Here is a 20202-nt window from a genome sequence, read left to right on the forward strand (position 1 = left end):
GAGATCATTATACCCAGAAACAAGACTGTGAATCACAACCAGATTATATGACAATCAATTCTGATGGACATGGTTCTCTTCATCAATAAGATGACTCAAACTAGTTACACTTGTTCAGTGATTAGAGAGTCATCTACACCCTGAGAGAGAACTGTGGGAACAGAGTGTGTACCACAACATAGAATTCTTACTCTCTGTTATTATTTGCTTGCATTTTGTTTTCTTGTTCAGTTTTTCTTTTTCTTCCTTCTTGATTTGATTTTTCTTATGCAGCAAGATACCTGTATAAATATGTCTACATATATTGGATTTAACAAATATTTTAACATATTTAACACATATTGGAATACCTGCCATCTAGAAGAGGGGATGGGGAGAAGGAGGAGAAAATTTGGAACAAAAGGTTTTGCAAGGAGCAATGTTGAAAAAATTACCCATACATATGTTTTTTTAAATAAAAAGCTTTAATTTTAAAAATGGAAAAAATAGAAAGTTCTCAGTCAAAAGTCTTAAGTTCATATTTTTGATTCTCTATAAAATTATCCATTGCTTCCTAAAGAACCTAAATTTTAAGATTCATGTGTTTATTATAGCCAGTAAATATCTTATAGGCCATTGAATCTTAACACTCTTATTTTCAGATAGGGAAATAGGAGCCCAAAGATGTTAAATGATTTATCTAGAATCACACAGCTAAAAAGTGCCTGACAGAATTTCAATCCAGGTTGTCCTGAGTTCAAGTCCAGTTTCCTATTCACTTCTCCCACTAGGTATGGGAATTGGAAATGGCTAAATAAATGGTCATACATGATTGTGATTAAAAACTTTGCATCATAAAAAAATGATAACTGAAGAGTTCAGAGAAGCATACTAAGACATGTGAACTAATGCTTTATTTGGTGAAGTAGTGAAGTAAACAGAACTAGGAAAATAACATGCAAGATAACTATAACAATGTAAATGGGAAAGACAATTTAACAAAAATTAAACATTATATAATTAAAATGACCAACTATAATGCAAAGAAATTATATCATACTCATTTCATTCCATAGATTGGTGTATATAAATATTACATATACTCTTAGAAATAGTTAATGTGTAAGCTGGTTTTGCTGAACTGTTTTAATGAGCTTTTTAAAAATCTTTCTTAAGAGCTGACTGACTGAAGGGTAGGAGTATATTTGGGGATGAAAGTGATATAACAATGACAGGCACCAGTGAAAGTTTAAAAAAAATTCCATTTGAATGGATCTAACCATTCTGGAGAGTAATTTGGAACTATGCCCAAAAGGTTATCAAATTGTGCATACCCTTTGGTCCAGTAGTGTTTCTACTGGAATTATCTACCAAAGAGATCTTAAAGGAGGGAAAGGGACTCACTTGTGCCAAAATGTTTGTGCCAGCCCTTTTTTTTTTAATTTTTATTTAATAATTACTTTATATTGACAGAATCCATGCCAGGGTAATTTTTTTTTACAACATTATCCCTTGCACTCGCTTCTGTTCCGATTTTTCCCCTCCCTCCCTCCACCCCCTCCCCTAGATGGCAAGCAGTCCTTTATATGTTGGATATGTTGCAGTATATCCTAGATACAATATATGTTTGCAGAACCGAACAGTTCTCTTGTTGCACAGGGAGAATTGGATTCCGAAGGTATAAATAACCCGGGAAGAAAAACAAAAATGCAGATAGTTCACATTCGTTTCCCAGTGTTCTTTCTTTGGGTGTAGCTGCTTCTGTCCATCATTTATCAATTGAAACTCAGTTAGGTCTCTTTGTCAACGAAATCCACTTCCATCAAAATATGTCCTCATACAATATCGTTGTCGAAGTGTATGATGATCTCCTGGTTCTGCTCATTTCACTTAGCATCAGTTCATGTAAGTCTCGCCAGTCCTCTCTGTATTCATCCTGCTGGTCATTTCTTAAGAACAATAATATTCCATAACATTCAAATACCATAACACATTCAGCCATTCTCCAATTGATGGGCATCCATTCATTTTCCAGTTTCTAGCCACTACAATGTGCCAGCCCTTTTTGTAGTACCAAGAAACTGGAAACTGAATGGATGCCCATCAATTGGAGAATGGCTGAATGAGTTATGGTATTTGAATGTTATGGAATATTATTGTTCTGTAAGAAATGATCAGCAGGATGATTTCAGTGAGAACTGGAGATACTTACATGAACTGATGCTAAGTGAAATGAGCAAAACTAGGAGATAATTGTACACAGCAACCGCAACATTGTATGATGATCAATTCTGATGGGCATGGCTCTTTTCAACAATAAGATGATTCAGGCCAGTTCCAAGGATCTTGTGATGAAGAGAGCTATCTACACCCAGAGAGAGGATTGTGGGAACTGAGGGTGAATTACAACAGAGCATTTTACTCTTTTTGTTGGGGTTTGCTTGAATTTTATTTTCTTTCTCATTTTTTTGATCTGATTCTTCTTGTGGAGCAAGATAATTGTATAAATACTTGGATTTACATCTATTTTTACCATGTTTAACATATATTGGATTGCATACCACCTAGGGGAAGGGGGTAGGGGAAAAGGAGAAAATTGGAACACAAGATTTTTCGAGGGTCAATGTTGAAAAAAATTATCCTTGCATGTTTTGAAAATAAAAAACTTCAATAAAAAATAATTCCAGGTATAAACTACATTTTCATGATGTTTACATTATAGAAAAAACAAAATCCTTTAGAGTTTAAGTTTTCTAGTGATATTCAGTTTTAAATAAATAATAAAACAAACCAAAAGTTTATTACTATTAATACATTATTTATTAAGAATAGTCTTTTCATTACTTACGGCTATGATGGAGCCAGAAAGTTTGAAAAAAATTCCATTTTGCTGGTTTGGGATTATTATCTTCTGATTAAAACTGCCTCTCAGTTAAAATTGGCTAATTCTATTTTTGAATGTTTGTGCCCTCTTAAAGGTAATCAGGACATTACTGTGTGGACTCTAGCAGTAAGTGATCAACTCATAATCTGAAAGAGATAATGTTTTTTGGTGTGCTACATAAAATGGCATAGAAGGCTGATTAAGCCAATCAAAGCAGGGAAGCTATAAATGCTCTGACCACCATCAAAGTACACCAATGATCAAAGGATAAGAACAGTTTTCAAAAGAAGAAATGAAAACCATTAAAAAGTCAAGAAACATTTATTAAGCACCTAGACTGTACCAGATAGCATGCTGAATACTAGGAAAATAAATTTTTGGTAAAGAAGGAAAATGAGAAGAGAGAAGAAAGCAAAGGAAGAAAAGGGGGAAGAAAATAAATAGGGGAAGACAGAGAAGGAGGAGGAGAAAGTAGGAAGACAAGAAACTCCCTTCCCTCAAAAAACTTAAGATCTAATTAGAGAAGACAATAAACAAAAAGCAGCTTGTGGAAGGTAGGGAAGTCAATGCTAATATAATATTTGTAAAGGCAAAAGCAGAGGAATTAACTGATTAGAAATGAAGTTAGTTAAGAAATGTCAAACCTTTAGTAAAGGGGCTGAATTAGTTATTTCCTTTGTAAAAGGAAATTTGGGGAGGAGTTTATTACTCTAACCTCCAGTCAGAGGGCAGAGGAAATTGAGAATGCTGAATATTAAAGTTGAATATTGATTCAGGATGATGAGATTTCAGATAATGAATCTAATTTGAATTAACCTTAGGAAGGCTTGAGATTCCTTCCTGCAGCTGAAACAAAGCAAAGCAGCTGATGAGAAAATAACATATGGGAAAAAATGTTCCAAATCACTAATATAAGAGAAATGCATGTTAAAACATCGATATTTCATCTCACAGTCACTGAATTGACAAAAATTATAAAAGATGAAAATAATTAATTTCAGAGGACCTGTTTGAAACTGGTACTATTGGTGGAGCTGTAAATTACAATACTCTAGAAAACAAATTGAAATTAAACAAGAATAGTCACTAAAATTATTCATACTCTTTGAATTAGTGATCCCTTTACTAGACACATACCACCTCAGCAGGTCAAAGACAGAAATATATCTGAGGTGTATTTTTGGTCATAGCAAAAACAAACAAACAAACCAACCCTTCAAACACAATGTGTGTGGTCAATTAAGGAAAAAGCAAGCAAAATGTGAGAAAATGTTATTGTGCTATAATATAGAAAGGAGACAGGGCATGGGAAGAAAGGCAGGGGCATGGGACTAAATAGCTAATGAAGGACTGGACCTCAATGACTCTGTTGGGACTTGGTGAACTTAGGAGATACCAGCTCTGCTATTCTAACAACCTTATTTAAAGGAAAAAAAAACCTGAAAAATTCTTCAGGTCACACATGAAGTGAATGTTAATTTACATGTAAGTAAATGATACTTCAAGCTTATTCTGTATTTTTTATAAGTATTTTCAGAGGATTGGTATAATAAATGGAATATTTTTAAATTTTTGAATGTTTAAACTATCATTTCTAAATCTATAGAATGGTTAGAAAATGGTTTGAATATTGGTAAAATAAACTTATTTAGGTTTTATGCTTAAAATATAGAAAAAATGTAAACTTTAAACATTTAATTTTAAACTTCATTACATGTGATTGTTATATACTAGTCAAATATTCTAATTAGACTAATCTACCTTCATTGTGAGTTACAAGTAATTAGATGTTACTAAAAAGCTGCCTATACCCACTCATGTGGGCAATCAGGCAGATAATTGTTTTAAATCAGTCTAATGGAATTGAAATATTTAGGTTCAAAGTAGAACAATTGATGGCAATAGTGACCTAGTGTTCATACATGGTGTTATATCCCCTGCATCTGGTAACTATAATCTCCATAAAACATTACTATATCTTTGGTGGTAAGAAAAATATATATAGGAATTGAATATTTAGAGCTGAGGATAAAGAAACAAAGGTACTGATTGGTATATTTCAATTTAAAAATACTAAAATTAAAAATATTTTTATATAGCTGAGAAAATGTTCCATATTCAGAGTCAATCCCCAAATCCCCATAGAGTGAATGACCTTTTTTCCTAAAGTGTTTCCCCCAATTAGTTCCTTTACACAGATGTAGAAAGTTTATAGTGATACTCAGGGAAGATCTATTACCATCTAACCTAACCTTTTTCCCTGATGGACATTCTGCCCCTTACCAATGTCACAAAATAGTTATTAATTGGACAGATGTGTTCCAGACATCCCAAATAAGAATTAGAAATGCATTTTCTAGTAGCCATATGATTATGAATGGTCATTTTAGTATAGCTGAAATAATATTATTTGAATTCTATTTAATTACATTGTGGTTTAAGTAGTTTTTCCTGTGATGCCTCTGTAATCCAACTAAAAAATGAACTATAAACTCCAAATTATTATTTTAGAAATTTACTTTTTAAGCTAGATTAATCTGTACATTGGTGATTCTCCATAAGAGACAGAGAAAGATGATAGATGATGGGTAGCTAGAGAAAGAGAGAAAAAGAGATAGATGATGGGTAAATAGATAGGTATATAGATGGTGGATACATAGATGATATATAGATGGTGGATACATAGATGATATATAGATGGTGGATACATAGATGATATGTATCAGATATGTATCAGAAAGATAGAGGGACAACTAGTACAGTAGATAAGAATATTGGGCCTAGGGTCAGGCTTCCTGACTTCCTGAATCAGGAGGGTCCTGGAATCAGGAAGGTCCAAGTTCAGATCTGGCCTCAGATCAGTCAGTTAAACTGCTATTTAGTTCAGTCCCTCATCTGTAAAATGGGGGTGCATTAGAGAAGGAATTGGCAAATGCTCCTGTATCTTTGGCAAGAAAGCTCCTGGACAAAGACCATGAGATCACATAAAGTAGGATATTATTAAATAACTAAACAACAACAACAAAGATAAATAATTTATTAATCATTTAATTAAGCAAATATGTGTCAAATTCTGTTCTAAGAACTAAGGATAAAATACAAGCAAGCCAGACAGTCCTGTCCCTTCCTCTCTGAGTCCTCATTTCCTCCGTTGTAAGATAAGGATATCACATTAAATTATTTTTAAAGTATCTTCAGGTTCTATATCAATGGTATTTAAGTCCTGACAAAACCAAGACTGCTCCTGCTTTGGCTTATTCCCTCTGTCACCCTTTTAGTACTCAAATGTTTTATTGTCTCACATTGAGTTTTAATTTAATCCTTTCATTTGCCTGAAGTTATACTCTACTCGGCTTACAAGCTACTGGAAAGTCAAAGAAGGGAGGGAACAGGGAGGAGGAGGAAAAAAGGAAAAAAATAAAAGCATTTATTAAGGGCTTATTACATGTCAAACATTGGGCAAATGTAAGCAAGCAAGATAGTCCCTACTCTCAGGGAGTTCTCATTCTAACAGGGAAAAATAGCACATAAAGGGGGATGTGAAAATAATGGTTTGGAAGCCTGGGTTCTGGGCAAGATGAAGCAAATGCTCCTTTACAGGAACTCAGAAATGCCAAAGAAAAGGTCCAAGGAGGAGAAGGCTACAGGGGTAGAGGGAATAGAGATAATATCCCCAAAGCAAGGAGCATCTACATCTCATTTTTTATTCTTCCTAGCATGGTCCAAACTTTGCACTCAATAAGTACTTAATGAATGCCTATTGAAAGAATTACCAAAAACACCAATGTGCTACCACTCCTTCATTTTACCACTTTTCCATGGATACCTTTGGCATAATTGATCTGGTTAATTTTGGGTGCCAGGCAATGCTAAAACCAGGCTGCTCTTGATAAAAGGAACCTGCAACTCTATCAAAAGACTTATCTCAGGATACAAAACTTACATAGCAAAAAGGGAAAAAAAAGAGCAGCATATTATTTATCTGTTGATAAAAAGAGCCTAGTGTGAAGGTGGCAATTCATTTATTTTATATACATACAACAGCAAACAAATGTTTTAGCAAGCAGTAGATAGACCCTTGTGAAGCAGTGCTTTGACCCAGAAATTTGTTTCACCCTTTTTTTATCTTTCTTTCCAAACATTTGTTTCTGCCACATCAGGGGAAGGCTGTCAGTGACTTTGGCTAGAAATCTCAAACCAAGCCTGGCTCTCCAGGTAGCTTCTTTCTAACCCACTTTACCTTTAATGCCATCTCAAGTTTTGTTTAGAATTTCAAAAAATATACAAAGGCAGAAGATTGGGAGTAAAAGGCTTCTGGCATGGCCCCAAACTGTACTACTTTTTGTGGAACTTAGAGCATTGAGCATTTCGTTTTAACACTCTATCACATAAAAATCACTATGAAATAGACAGAGGGCTTGAGATGAAAAGAAAGTCTGAGCTTAAAAACATAATAAAACTTGATTATGTAGTTTCATCTGACTGGGTTTTTATTATTTTTTTGGCTTGTAAATTCCTGTCTTGTAGATAGGTAGATGGATAGATAGATAGATGAATAAATAAATGGGGGGGAAAAAGGGAAAAAAGGAAGAGAGAAGGAAGGAAGGAAGGAAGGAAGGAAGGAAGGAAGGAAGGAAGGAAGGAGGAAGGAAGGAAGGAGGAAGGAAGGAAGGAAGGAAGGAAGGAAGGAAGGAAGGAAGGAAGGAAGGAAGGGAGGGAGGGAGGGAGGGAGGGAGGGAGGGAGAGAAGGAGGAAGGGAAGGGAGGGAGGGAGGGAAGGAGGAAGGGAAGGGAAGGAGGGAGAGAAGGAAGGGAGGGAGGGAGGGAAGGAGAAAGGGAGAGAGGGAGGGAAGACAGGAGAAAGGGAAGAAGGAAGGGAGGAAAGGAGGAAGAAAGGAAGGAAACAAAGAAGGGAGAGAGGGAGGGAGGGAGGGAAAAACAGAGGGAGGGAGGGAAGGAGGAAAGCAGGAAGGAAGGGAGGGAGGGAGGAAGGGAGGGAAAAAGGAGGGATGGAGAGAAGAAAGGAGGAAGAGAGAAAGGAAAGGAGGGAGGGAGAAAAGGAAAGAGGGAGGAAGGGAGAGAGGGAGGGAAGGAGGAAGGAAAGGAGGGAAGGAAGAATGAGTCCTCTTCTCCTATCCTCTCCTTTCCTCTGTTCTCTAAATCTATCTACTGCACCACCTTAATTGCCCCAAGTTGTAGAAATACAAGACCAAAAATTAAAACAATCCTGCCTGTAAGGAACTTATATCTCACTAAGGTTTGGGGGAAGCAATATAAACTCAGATAAATCAAAGTTAACTATTACATATAATTGCTTCTGTTGCTGTCTCCTCTCCTTCCCACACATAAACACACATACATGACTTGAGAGATTTGGAAATACCTAGACAATAGACAGAATTTAAGTTGTGTCTTGAATGCAGTTAAGAGCTCCAATAAGTAAAAGTTAGGAGGCACAAAATTCTAGGTATGAAGGACAATTTTGAAAAGGAACAGAGGTGGGAGATGTATTATTAGGATGTATTGAGACTAGTAAATATGGATGGAACACATTGTATTTGAGAACAAATAATGTGAAATTTTTCTGGAAAGTTAATTTCAAGCAAAATTGTGAAGGATTTTAACTGACCAACAAAGTAGTTTGTATTTTCTCTTAGAGGCAATCAGACATTCTCAGATGGGAGAGTAATATGGTCAGATCTATGTTTTAAGATTATTAGCTGCTCCAAGGACATGGCCATCTCCAGCAATGAGATGAATCAAATCAGTCCCAATAGAGTAGTAATGAACTGAACCAGCTATACCCAGCGAAAGAACTCTGAGAGATGACTATGATCCAGTACATAGAATTCCCAATCCCTCTATTTTTGTCCGCCTGCATTTTTGATTTCCTTCACAAGCTAACAGTACACTATTTCAAAGTTCGATTCTTTTTGCACGGCAAAATAACTGTTTGGACATGTACACATAGATTGTATTTAATTTATTCTTTTACATATTTAACATGTATTAGTCAACCTGCCATCTGGGGGAGAAAGTGGGCAGAAGGAGGGGAAAAATTGGAACAAAAGGTTTGGCAATTGTCAATGCTGTAAAATTACCCGTGCATATAACTAGTAAATAAAAAGCTATAATAATGATTAAGAAAAAAAAGATTATTAGCTGCTCAACTGTACAGATATTGTTCATCTTCTCCCATAAGGGTGATCTAAGGAATATCACTATATAACTTAAACCATCCATTTCTTATCACTCATCCTTGGTCCATGACCAATTCACATCCTTTCCTGATCCCATATTTCCCATATCTTACAACAATAAGGCCTAGAGTTGAATATTGCATGTAAGACATAGTTAGAAATGCGCAGCAGTATATTTAGTCTCATACCATGTTTTCTGCAAACTTGCTTTTCCCTCAATAGAACTTTGCAGATTTATAAGTAAATATCTTTATTTACTGACTACTTTCCACCATGTTCCTCATCATCATCTTTTCCAAATGATTTTATATTTATAATTTGTCATACACGACTGTCATCTCTCTCTATTCGGCATTATGAAATGAGACAGTCTCTGGGTTCACTCAGCTTTCTGGAAATTGCTTTATTCTGCTTAATTACTATAGAAAAAAAAGTTATATTGTGTCTCCATATCTTTTCCTTTCTCCTTTTTTTCCATTTTTGAAAGTCATTAGCTTCTTTGAGAGGTCAGATGACATGTGAAGGCCAACAGGTAACACGGAAAAAGTTTGAAAACTCAGAAATGAATAAAATATATGTATGATACTGTATATTAACTATTTTATCTTTTAATAACATAATAACTCAGATTTCTTCTCTGATATGGGAGAGCCAAAAACTTTTTTGTGATTTTCCAGATCACAGCGCTGACATGTCTCTAACCCCTGTGATGTGGAAAGGATAACTATATTTTCCTTTGAGCTTGATAGAACCTAAAAAAGCTTTGTGCTCTGCTGGTTTAGGCTTTGAGAAACCAGGTCACCTCCCCACCACACTGAAGCATCAGAATAGCAATTTTTGTAGAGGTGTTTTCTTTGGAGCTTCAATATCTACATTCTAAGTATGGGTGACAGGAAGGAAAGATATAAAATACATAAACATAGGTCAGATTTTCTTTCCTTTAGCATTAGACAACTATGCTTGTTTATAACACTAATAATTCTCACTTTCTCAGGCATTTGTTCCAAAGTAGTCAATTATTTTGTCTCCCATAAGTGATTTCCCTGAAGTGATTCATTCTTATTGTTTGTTTTTAATTAGCAAAGGGAATGTTTCCAAATTCTTTGCTTTTTTATCTTAAGCACAGTCATGTTCAATGACAGAACATGCTAGGGAACACTTCAGTGTTCAGTTCGCCCCTACAGTACATTTTATTGGCAATTCAACTACTCATTCGCTTCACATTGTAGCCAGTTTCTAGGCTCACTTGTTAGCTTGCTGTTCTTTTGGATCTGGGAAAAGGGATGGGGATGGAGGAATGAGAAAGGAATCTATTTCAATCATACAGATTCCATGGTTAATTTTTTCCCCTCATTGTTTTCCACACATCTTTTGTCAAACTGAATGTAAGTGGCAAGCCTTGTTGGAAAGGGCACCATTTGCGTAACCATATGCCAGGATATTCATCTGGCTTTGGGTTATAAGAACTAGAGAGTCGATGAACATCTTGCAGTCGTTCTAGCCAGGATTAAAGGTGGATGGCGGGTCGCCAACAACAACTGTGTAGTGAAAGGTCTAGGATATCAGTGGCTTCTTCTGTGTTCAAACAAAGGGCAATATTTGAAGCTTAAGAAATATTTTGGAAAGTATAAACAAAAGGACAAGAAATCTCTTGGCCTGAAATTATATTAGTCCCTCCTCACTGTCCCTTAGGATCAGGGAAAGAGAAAAGCTGAGTTTTTGTAATAATCTAGGAATCAAGTTCTCTTTCCTTACCCTATAAGTTCAACTCATAATTAAATATTCTGCTAGAATTTGATAATTTATATTCTTTATCTCTTCCTTTTCCAGAGCACCTGAAAGATAAATTGGAAGAATACATGGCCCGGTTTTCCAAAGTGAGAATTGTTCGAACCAAAAAACGGGAAGGACTCATCCGAACTCGACTCTTGGGTGCATCTATGGCAAAAGGAGAAGTCTTAACTTTCCTGGATTCTCACTGTGAGGTCAATGTGAACTGGCTGCCTCCTTTGCTTAGTAAGTACACATTTGACTAATTGAAATTCCTGAAAAGTTAACAGAAATATAAGAAATGCTCACTTTATGTCAGGCACTATGCAAGGCTCAACAGATAGTAAAAACAAAAATAAAGTGGTCCCTGCCCTCAGGAAACTTATATTCTGTAGTGAGGAACACTATGTACATGGGTAAATAAGAATAACTCATTATTATACTTTACTCATGTCCCAAATTCATATTCTCAACCACTTTTCCATGAAGCGAATTTCCTTTGTTTTGAGAGGAGGGAGAGACTTGGAATTTAAACCTACATTAATACTGGCAAAATAGCTAGAAAACTGAGAGAACAATCCTGTCTCCAGATGACACCTTTTACAATTTGTCTCCCCAACCTAGCCTCAGATTGGAAAATCATTCCCTTGATGTAAGAAATTTCTCCAATGGCTTCTCACACTGTAGTTGTGCTCACCAGATAGTGACTAAAAGAAATCTCATATGAAAACATGAACTCATCAGTAAACATGGAAGAAAGTATTGCAGAGACCATTTGGCCCAAGGTGAGCAAGCTCAAAGTTATCTGACTTATTGTTACATCATTTTCTGAGATGAATCCTGACACACCTTCACTGGAATGCTACTCAGAAGCCTCCTTCTGGAGTGGAAGAGAACTTAGTTTCTAAGATTATATCAATGGAGTGTTTTCCTCTGCTGGATTCTACTAAATACCAAGGTTTTGAATATGTGCATGGTGACAGATTGTGTACTTGTGGACTAAGAATCAATCTCACCAAAGCTCTAAGGAGTTCTCCATCAAATTGCCTTCAAAGTCATCAGTTTTTTCCATTACAACTATTCTCAGACTGCCTCCTAAGAAAAGGGGTCACAGCCTCTCTCAGTTGTACATGACTGAATAACAGATAGTATGTTGAAATATAGCCTTTTTTCAATTCTATCAATGTTTCAAGTTCACTGCGACAGTTTTCTCTCTCCTAGCTGCCTTCATAAACTTGTAAAATATCATATTTGTACAGCCTATTTCACTGCTTTATTGTAGCCTAAATATGAGCAGTAATTCTTGAGGTAATATCATTGGATTACAATTAAAAGGATCTTACTAACCAGAAAAAGATCATCAATCTAAAACTGAAAGAAACCTTAGAGGATATCTGCTATAACTCCTTAACTTACAGAAAAGGAAACCGAGACCCAGGGAGTTTAAATGACATAGCTAATGTCATGCAAGTATCAGAGGTGAGATATGACCCCCCCTTAGGATGGGATATAGCAAGACTAATTTTTTCCAACTAAAGCTTGTGCCTACATTTTAGTTTATAAGGAATAAAACATATAGACTTTTTAAAGAATATTTTTATTAAAGCTTTTTTATTTATAAAACATATGCATGGGTAATTTTTCCAACACTGACCCTTGCAAAACCTTTTGTTCCAAATTTTCCCCTCCTTCCTCCCACCCCTTCCCTAACTGGCAGGTTGTCCAATACATGTTAAATAAAACATATAGACTTTTCATGGGAAATAAAAACTCAGGTATAGTCATAACCAACGAACTAAAATAAGCTGTATTTTCTTCTGTTTCCTTACTTTGAATAATATGTCAAAATGTTGATAGAAAATACTGGCTCCAACTCTAGAGCCAGTATTTTTTTCCCAGGCTTTCAAGTATAGACCTGATGATAGATGATGTTTTTGTCAACTGAGAATTAGTCTACCTAAATTTAGAAAAACTTATCATCAGAAGTTTGATCACCAGATAATGACATGTTCAGGTCATAGCCCCAATTCATGGAAACTATAGAAGTATTTAAATCCCTATGCATGAAGAAAGTTCCCACAAATAACAAGTCTTTGATGTTAGTAAGTCAATGTTTACATAGCACTCTTCCAAAGACCTTTTTTTGATGTAGAGTTATATGCAAGATGTCTTAATGAAAAGATGGGGTGGAAAAAGAGGAGGGTTGGCATATTCTTCATTAAAGCTTTAATTAGCAAGAATTAATTGCAAGTGATTAAAGCTAAGAAGCAAATTCTTCAGCCCTGTTCTAGCTTAATTGTATTTTTTAAAATGAAGTCAGTTTTGAGTCCAGCAATGGATAAGAAATATACTGTAAACCTGAAAACATTTTTTTAAAAAGTCCTTAATGTGCCAATATTGTACTCCCTCCTATTCTCCCAGATTCCACTAAATCAGCTTTTGTTGTAAATATATCCTTGGCCTTGGAGTGAACGCCAATAACAACTGCCTTCACAATGGGCAGTTCAGAGAGGATGATTTGCTATTGACTCAAGTTTCGGATTCTAGCTAGAACCAGCAAAGTTCCATTCATCAAAGATGGGGAAAGAATCAATTGTAACTGATATAGGATTTAATACAGGAAACAATGCAACCTTCCCCTCGAGCATCCTCAAACCCATGCACATCAGACTGCCTGGCCATCCTAATCAAGAAAGGAGTGCCTCCAAGCATGTTGCCAAGAATCCTTTAAGGTTTTAATTAAAAGTACCTTGTACGAAGGCATAGCAATTTAGAGTTTCATCAGCAACGGTCACAGTCTCTCAAAATGAACTCAAACTATAGAGCACAGTGTGCTGATGTCTGAATACTCAATGAAGGCAGGAAAATGTCTAATGGATTCTCTAACCCAAGCAACCCACCAAATGTCAATAGTTAAGTCTCTGAAAGTCCCTCAGATGATCACTATGTACCTAAATCACCAAAATAGAGCTTGTTCCTATCCCGATTAAAGTGTATACTTTCTTTTCTTTCTTCCTTCCCTCCTTTTTTCTTCCTTTCTTGCTTCTCTCTTTTTATTTTTTCCTTTCTTCCTTTCTTCTTTCTTTCCTACTTTTCCTTACTTTCCTCCTTCCTTCCCTTCTTGCTTCCTTCCTTCCTACTCTCTTTCCTTCCTTTTTACTCTCCTTCCTTTTTTCTTCCTTCCTTTCTCCCTTCCTTCCTTCCAAGCCAATGTTCTTTCCATTGCTCTATGAGCAGTAAGAGCACAAAAGGGAACTCTACGAACAGAAAAGCAGGAGAAAGAGCATAAATAACATAGAGTCAGTCACAACACTTTGCATTCCGGGTTCTAATCCAGTCTCTGCCACTTATTAACTGTGTAATCTTGAGTCTCTTCATCTATACAACTGAGGGTAGAGTGAACAATCTGGTCTCTGACTCCCAATTTCTAAAAACAAAAATAACTTTAACTTGAGATGTCACCTATGAGAACATGGGCTTGGAAGTAATGTGATATAATGGAAAGTACCTTGGTTCTAGAGTCAGAAGAACTGTGTTCAAATACTACCTGCATGACTTTCAGCAAATCACTTATTTTAACTGACCTCCACTTACTTCATCTATAAAATAATAGAACTGGATTCAGTATGATCTCTGAGGTCTTTACTCTATCTCTGGGACCTTCTGCCTAAGATAGGTAACCTCTCTGATCTCAGAAACGTCAGTTTCCTCATCTGTAAAAAGAAAGGACTGAATTAGACAGTCTTTGAGATCTCTTGCAGTTCCCAATTTATGAGCCCTTGGTGCTCTGGCTATCAGAAGGAAAACAACAGATAGCTTCTGAGTCAGGTGTGGATACTCAGTTGTTGCCTTATAAGCTAAGAAAATTCCTATTGAACAAAGCAGTGATTTCACTGGGGATGTATGTCATTGCTGACATACATAATATTTTTGCCAGATGGTACATTTGGGAACACACATCATTTTATTAGTCTAGGGAGTGATACTCCCCCTTCCAAGAGAGATGGCACCTTCTCTGTCATCTATCTCAAGCACTGACCAGGACACTAAGAGCTTCAATGACTATCCCAGGACCACAAAGTCAGTATGTTTCAAAGACAGAACTGGAATCCAAACCTTGCTGACTTGGAAGCCAACTTTCTATCTACCAAAGGATGTATTGGAGTGTTCTAATCAGGAAGGTTAAAAAATACAGGTTGTATATAGGCAAATGAAATTATGAATTCCAAATTTTGGAAGCAAAGAAATATGATTCTGGGTATTCATTATTAGATAAAATGGAAAATAGATAAATGTTTAATTCCCTTAGAAGTTCCTTGGATCTTGAAGTATTATAATCTGATATCACCCAATTTTCTGTTCTTTTCTTCCCAGCATGAATAAAAAATGATTGCCAGTAAAAGTGAAGGAATGACAATGACCAGTGTCTAATATGTTGAAATACTATTTAGTTTTCCTTTGGTGAAGCTCTTTAAATATAGTTTACAGCTCATGCCTAATTCAAAGTTGCCAAAGATTAAAAAGAAACTGATGTCAGTACTTAGAATCTCCCTCTGTCAGGTAGTATTAACAACTAATTACGAATCTGAATTGAAAACATATTCTTGAGAAAGAAAAACAGTTATGTATGGGCCCTAACATTTTGTGTTTTCTATTACTTTTTCCCCATGAGGGCTTTAGCACTCAGAGGATACTGTATTCACTTGTTAGGGAATATTGTTTCTATTATCAGAGCATAGCAGAGAAATGACAGATGAGATGTCTATAAGTAAACTTTTAGCCCATAGCAAAACCAAGAACAGAACGCACTGTCACCTGCTCAAAAGCCTTGCATCATCTTAGAGACGATGAGGTAAAAGTAAAAGCCGTAACTTTGGGGAAACCATTTTTTCTTACTAATAAATAGAGTAAGATATCAAAGAACAAGTGCAGAGATCACCTCAGCAATAGTTATGTCAGGCTTTGTGGCCAAGAATTTGATGTTCAGACTGTCAATATGAGAAAAAAAGAATGATCTTGCCAGCAGCTACTCTCAGAGGCAAAGCTAAATAACTTTGCAGTTAAATATTTACATGAGAGTCTTCAGAATGAGGTCCAGTATTTCCTCAGCAGGTCCTAACTATACGGTTGAAGAAATCCAAGTGCTGTTTTTATTCTGTGCATCTCTGCTGCATGCTAAAATGACAGATTGGGGACAGAGCAGAGCAGAAAAATGACAGAGAGAGAACCAAATGGACTTGTGCAGGTCTCCCTGGGATGTAACACTCTTAAAGGAAAATGGAGCTACTCTAATTGTCCCTAATCACTGTCCCATTGTGTTAAGTCTACTTTCAGATGAGAGTTCCTGCAATTTTAAAAGCAGGATGATTTCAGTGCTTAAGGTTGAGCATTAGCAAGAATCTATATATTCTTTGCTGAATATATGATCAATGACCTGACCAGATCTATCTTTCCCTGTTGCGTGTATGTGTTTTTGTCTTTCAGACCAAATTGCTCTAAATCGTAAAACCATTGTGTGTCCTATGATCGATGTCATTGACCACAATCACTTTGGGTATGAAGCCCAGGCGGGGGATGCCATGAGAGGAGCCTTCGACTGGGAAATGTACTACAAAAGAATCCCCATTCCTCCAGAACTTCAGAGGGCAGATCCCAGTGACCCTTTTGAGTGAGTAACAGCTGAGGGAAATGCCAAAGGATCAAGGGCGGTCATGGGGTAACCCATTTGAAGCATGTCAAGCTAGGGACTCTCCCTGAGAACAATTACTTCTAATTAAAAGTAATAAAGCAGGTGGCTGCAAATTGCACAGGAATGGAGAAAGGTCAAGACAATCTGTTGAGGACTACAACACCTGTTGTGTTCCTTCTCAGACTTTGTTGAGAAGGAGGCAAAGTGTTTCTGTATGTAAAAATAAAAAAAAAAAGAGAAGGGGACAAATAATAGGAGAGAAATGAAGAAGGAAAGGAGATATATGGCTACTAAAGGTATTCCCTTTATTTTTCCCTAACGGATTCACTGAACTATCTTATTATTTCTTCACTGGGAATAGATGCATCAGTCTCTGAGGTTTCATTCTGTTAGTAAGTGCCCTAGTTATGATGGATGGAATCACTCCTCTGTATGTGTTACTGTAATTTAAACACAGGAGTATCAAACCAAAACAGTATCAAGTTGACTAGTAAATCATCTTTGATAAGCCTATTTCTGATCCCAAGATTGCATAGATCAGATAATTTACAGTAATGACCTGCCACCTCCTTGAAAACCCCATCTATTTTTATTTCTAGCCCCTTTCTCTTGTAGTGGGGAAGTTATGCTCATCAGCAGAGGGGAATGGGAAGACATGGCTTAGTCTGGCAAAGTTTGCTGAAAGCCAGCCCAAAGATTTGCCCGGAGATACCTGCCAAGTGCTGCCAGCCCTTCACCCTGTTGTTTCCCATTAAAACCTCAGTAATTGGTTAACACATAGCACAGACTCATGCACACACACACACAGAGAAAATTCTAACTCCCTGGTTCGTGACTTTACTTTCTTCTCTAGAGTGAGTTTAAATCACGATTTTGTATTTTATTTCTAATAGCATGGCAGTGTTTAAAAATATGCACTGGAGAGCTGGCATTCCCCAGCATTGCCACATTCAATGAAAACCAGCATTTGATAAACATCAACATATTTTTCCTTCCATTCCATTCAATTTCTAGCCACTAGGGACCTTTTTTTTTTTTTAAATAGGTCCTTGGGGATGCAACACGGAGATGGGTTTCAAAAGAGATTAGTGTAATGGAAGAGAGGAATGAATATTTCTTTCGAGGGTTGGAGCACACTGATTAGGTATCCAGAACTTCAGAGCATGGGCCTTTCCAGACTTCAAATTCTCAACAAATTACTATGTAGTTTGTGCAGAGAAATGAAATCCCTTCATTATGCTTCCCAACTGTTCTGGTAAAGATCCAAGTACACAGAGACATTCTAGAGAAACAGATTCTCTGTTTATTTTAGATCTGAGAGGAAAACCTACCAAGAATTTGTAGTACACCCTGCAGACATCTGTGCTACCCAAGAGGGCTGCTTATCTTAGAAAAACAGTCAAGCTTATCAGGAGTCCAAGATAGGGACTCGGGATCCAGGAGACACCACTCTGAGGCACATCAAGTGTAACTGTGTAGTGGATGAGTAAAGCCTGGTATGTATATGGGCTGCTATATACCCACTGTATGCATATCATATATGGTTATTTTATTTCTAGGGAAATGATCTGACTCCTGGTAAAATATCTTCAACTGTGTATAATAAGGAGCTGAGTCATAATGGAGTTTCATTGTATTGCTATTGAGATAGGGCACTTATTTTCTGCTAAGGTCAGATAAAAATGCCACCAGGGGAGCTTCAAATAGAGAAAATTGGAAAAAAAATAGAATTCCACAAGCCCTGCACTGACAGTCAGAATTGTTGTCAAGTAGCCTTTTGCTATGGCTGTGACAGTATTAGGCACCTTGCTGAACCCAGTAGCCAAGCAAGTTGATAAGCTTCAGAATTAAATTACCTCTTGTTTCTGTCAGCTACTTAGGCGGTGGCTGGTGCTATCAAAATTGTATTCTCCTATTGCTGCCCATATTCCTGCTTAAGACCCCCTCCTTTTATTCTTAGGGATGTGGGCACTTCAGTGTTTTGTAATAAATGTAGCTTCAAGTAGGTGTCTGCTTTGATCTTGAAAAACTGCATTGGCCTTCCCAATTGTATAAGAGTGCTTATCAGAGAAGTGTCTAAGCAATCCCATTATACCCACAGCCACCAGCTTGCTTATAGAGAGCCTGGCTTTAGGCTAAAGTTTGCTCTCTTGAGCCTAAAGTTTTAAATAGAACTTTAATATATGTGTATAGTGTATCCTCGCTCTTCTACATCTCTCTCTTCTTCCCAGTCATCCTCTCCCTTTTTTCTCTTCTCTTTTCTCTCACATCTCTTTGTCCTTTCCCTTTCCTAAATTTCTCTCCTCTTTTCTCTTCTTGAGTTATCCTCTCCCTTTCTCTCTTCTGTTTTCTCTCACATTTTTTTCCCTTCCCTCTCTCTTCTACATTTCTCTCCTCTTTCCTCTTCTTTAGTTATCCTCTCCCTTTCTCTCTTCTCTCACATCTTTCTTCTTTGCTTCTCTCTTCAACATGTCTCTCTGCTTTCCTCTTTTTTAATTATCCTCTCACTTTCTCTTCTCTCTCTCACTTCTCTTCCCTCTCTCCTCCAGTTCTCCTTCCTCTTTCATCCCATCTTTCCCCCTCACTGTCTGGCTATCCATAACATAGATTGTCTACATCATTCATTTGGCACCTCCAGTATGCAATTGAATGATGTTCTTTTCATTTTCCTACACATATGTATGTCTTTCCAACTAGATTCCCATTTAAACTGCTTGAATATACAGACTTTATCTTAAATCATTTTTATCCTTAATCCCTAATATAAAGTCTGGCAGTGGATTTGTTCAGCTACGAACACAGTAGAGTAGTTCAACAACATTTAATTATGATCATAATAATCAAGTAACAAGTATTTAAGTGCCTGATGCATCAAGCATTTTCAAGGCATTTCTAAGGAATCCAAGTTGAGGGATTCCTACCCTACCCAGAAGGATTTACTAATTTACTAGTGACACAATAAGTACATATGTAAGAAAAGAATCAAAATGGACCTGTGATTGCACTGGGAAAAAAGAATTCCCTGGTGAGGAAGTTCCCTTTTCCCATACAAGTTGGCATCTTCTCTATAACTTAAGAGCTTTAGAGAAAATCATGGTAGAGCATCCTTGGAATCCTTGCCACAGGCAGGCTGAAGTTGGTGGCCTCACTTGAGTTCAGGAGTTCTGAGGTATACTGAACTAAGCCAATACCATGTCTGAACTAATTCTGATACCATATGCTGAGCTCCTCAGAGTGCTGGACTACTGGGCTATCTAAGGAAGAATGAACTTGATACAAATAGGAAGAGAACAGGTCAAAGCTTTCCTTCTAGGTATATGATTCTAACTTTGGATGTGGTTTCTGCACTTCAAGTCAGGATGCAAGAAGGAGTTGTCGTCGCATCATTTCAGTTGTATCTGAGTCATTGTAACCCTATTTAGAGTTTTCTTGGCAAAGATCACTTCTCCGGCTCATTTTACAGATGAGGAAACTAAGGCAGAGTTTAAATGCCATACCCAGCTACTAAGTGTCCAAGGCCAAATTTGATTTAGGCTTTCCTGATTCTACACCTGGTGCTTCATCCACTGCATCACCTGGCTGCCCTGCAATAAGAAGACACAATTTAAAAAATACAATCTTATAATTTTCGAATTCTTTAAGGCACTTTTCCCAAGTCACAAAGTCAATGTGTGTTAAAGG

General features: G+C 36.7%; 1 protein-coding gene across 2 annotated transcripts in view; it reads left to right on the plus strand.

Annotated features, from left to right (window-relative positions):
* The window catches only part of GALNTL6 (polypeptide N-acetylgalactosaminyltransferase like 6), a 1500784-nt gene that overhangs the window by 1260823 nt on the left and 219759 nt on the right, over positions 1 to 20202 (plus strand). For both annotated transcript variants that reach the window (XM_051964041.1, XM_051964042.1), the window contains exons 5-6: positions 10893 to 11078; positions 16317 to 16500. In XM_051964041.1, coding sequence (XP_051820001.1) covers positions 10893 to 11078; positions 16317 to 16500 — 370 coding nt within the window. The remainder of the gene's footprint in view (positions 1 to 10892; positions 11079 to 16316; positions 16501 to 20202) is intronic.

The sequence above is a fragment of the Antechinus flavipes genome, chromosome 6, assembly GCF_016432865.1.
Source record: "Antechinus flavipes isolate AdamAnt ecotype Samford, QLD, Australia chromosome 6, AdamAnt_v2, whole genome shotgun sequence".
NCBI classification, from domain to species: domain Eukaryota; kingdom Metazoa; phylum Chordata; class Mammalia; order Dasyuromorphia; family Dasyuridae; genus Antechinus; species Antechinus flavipes.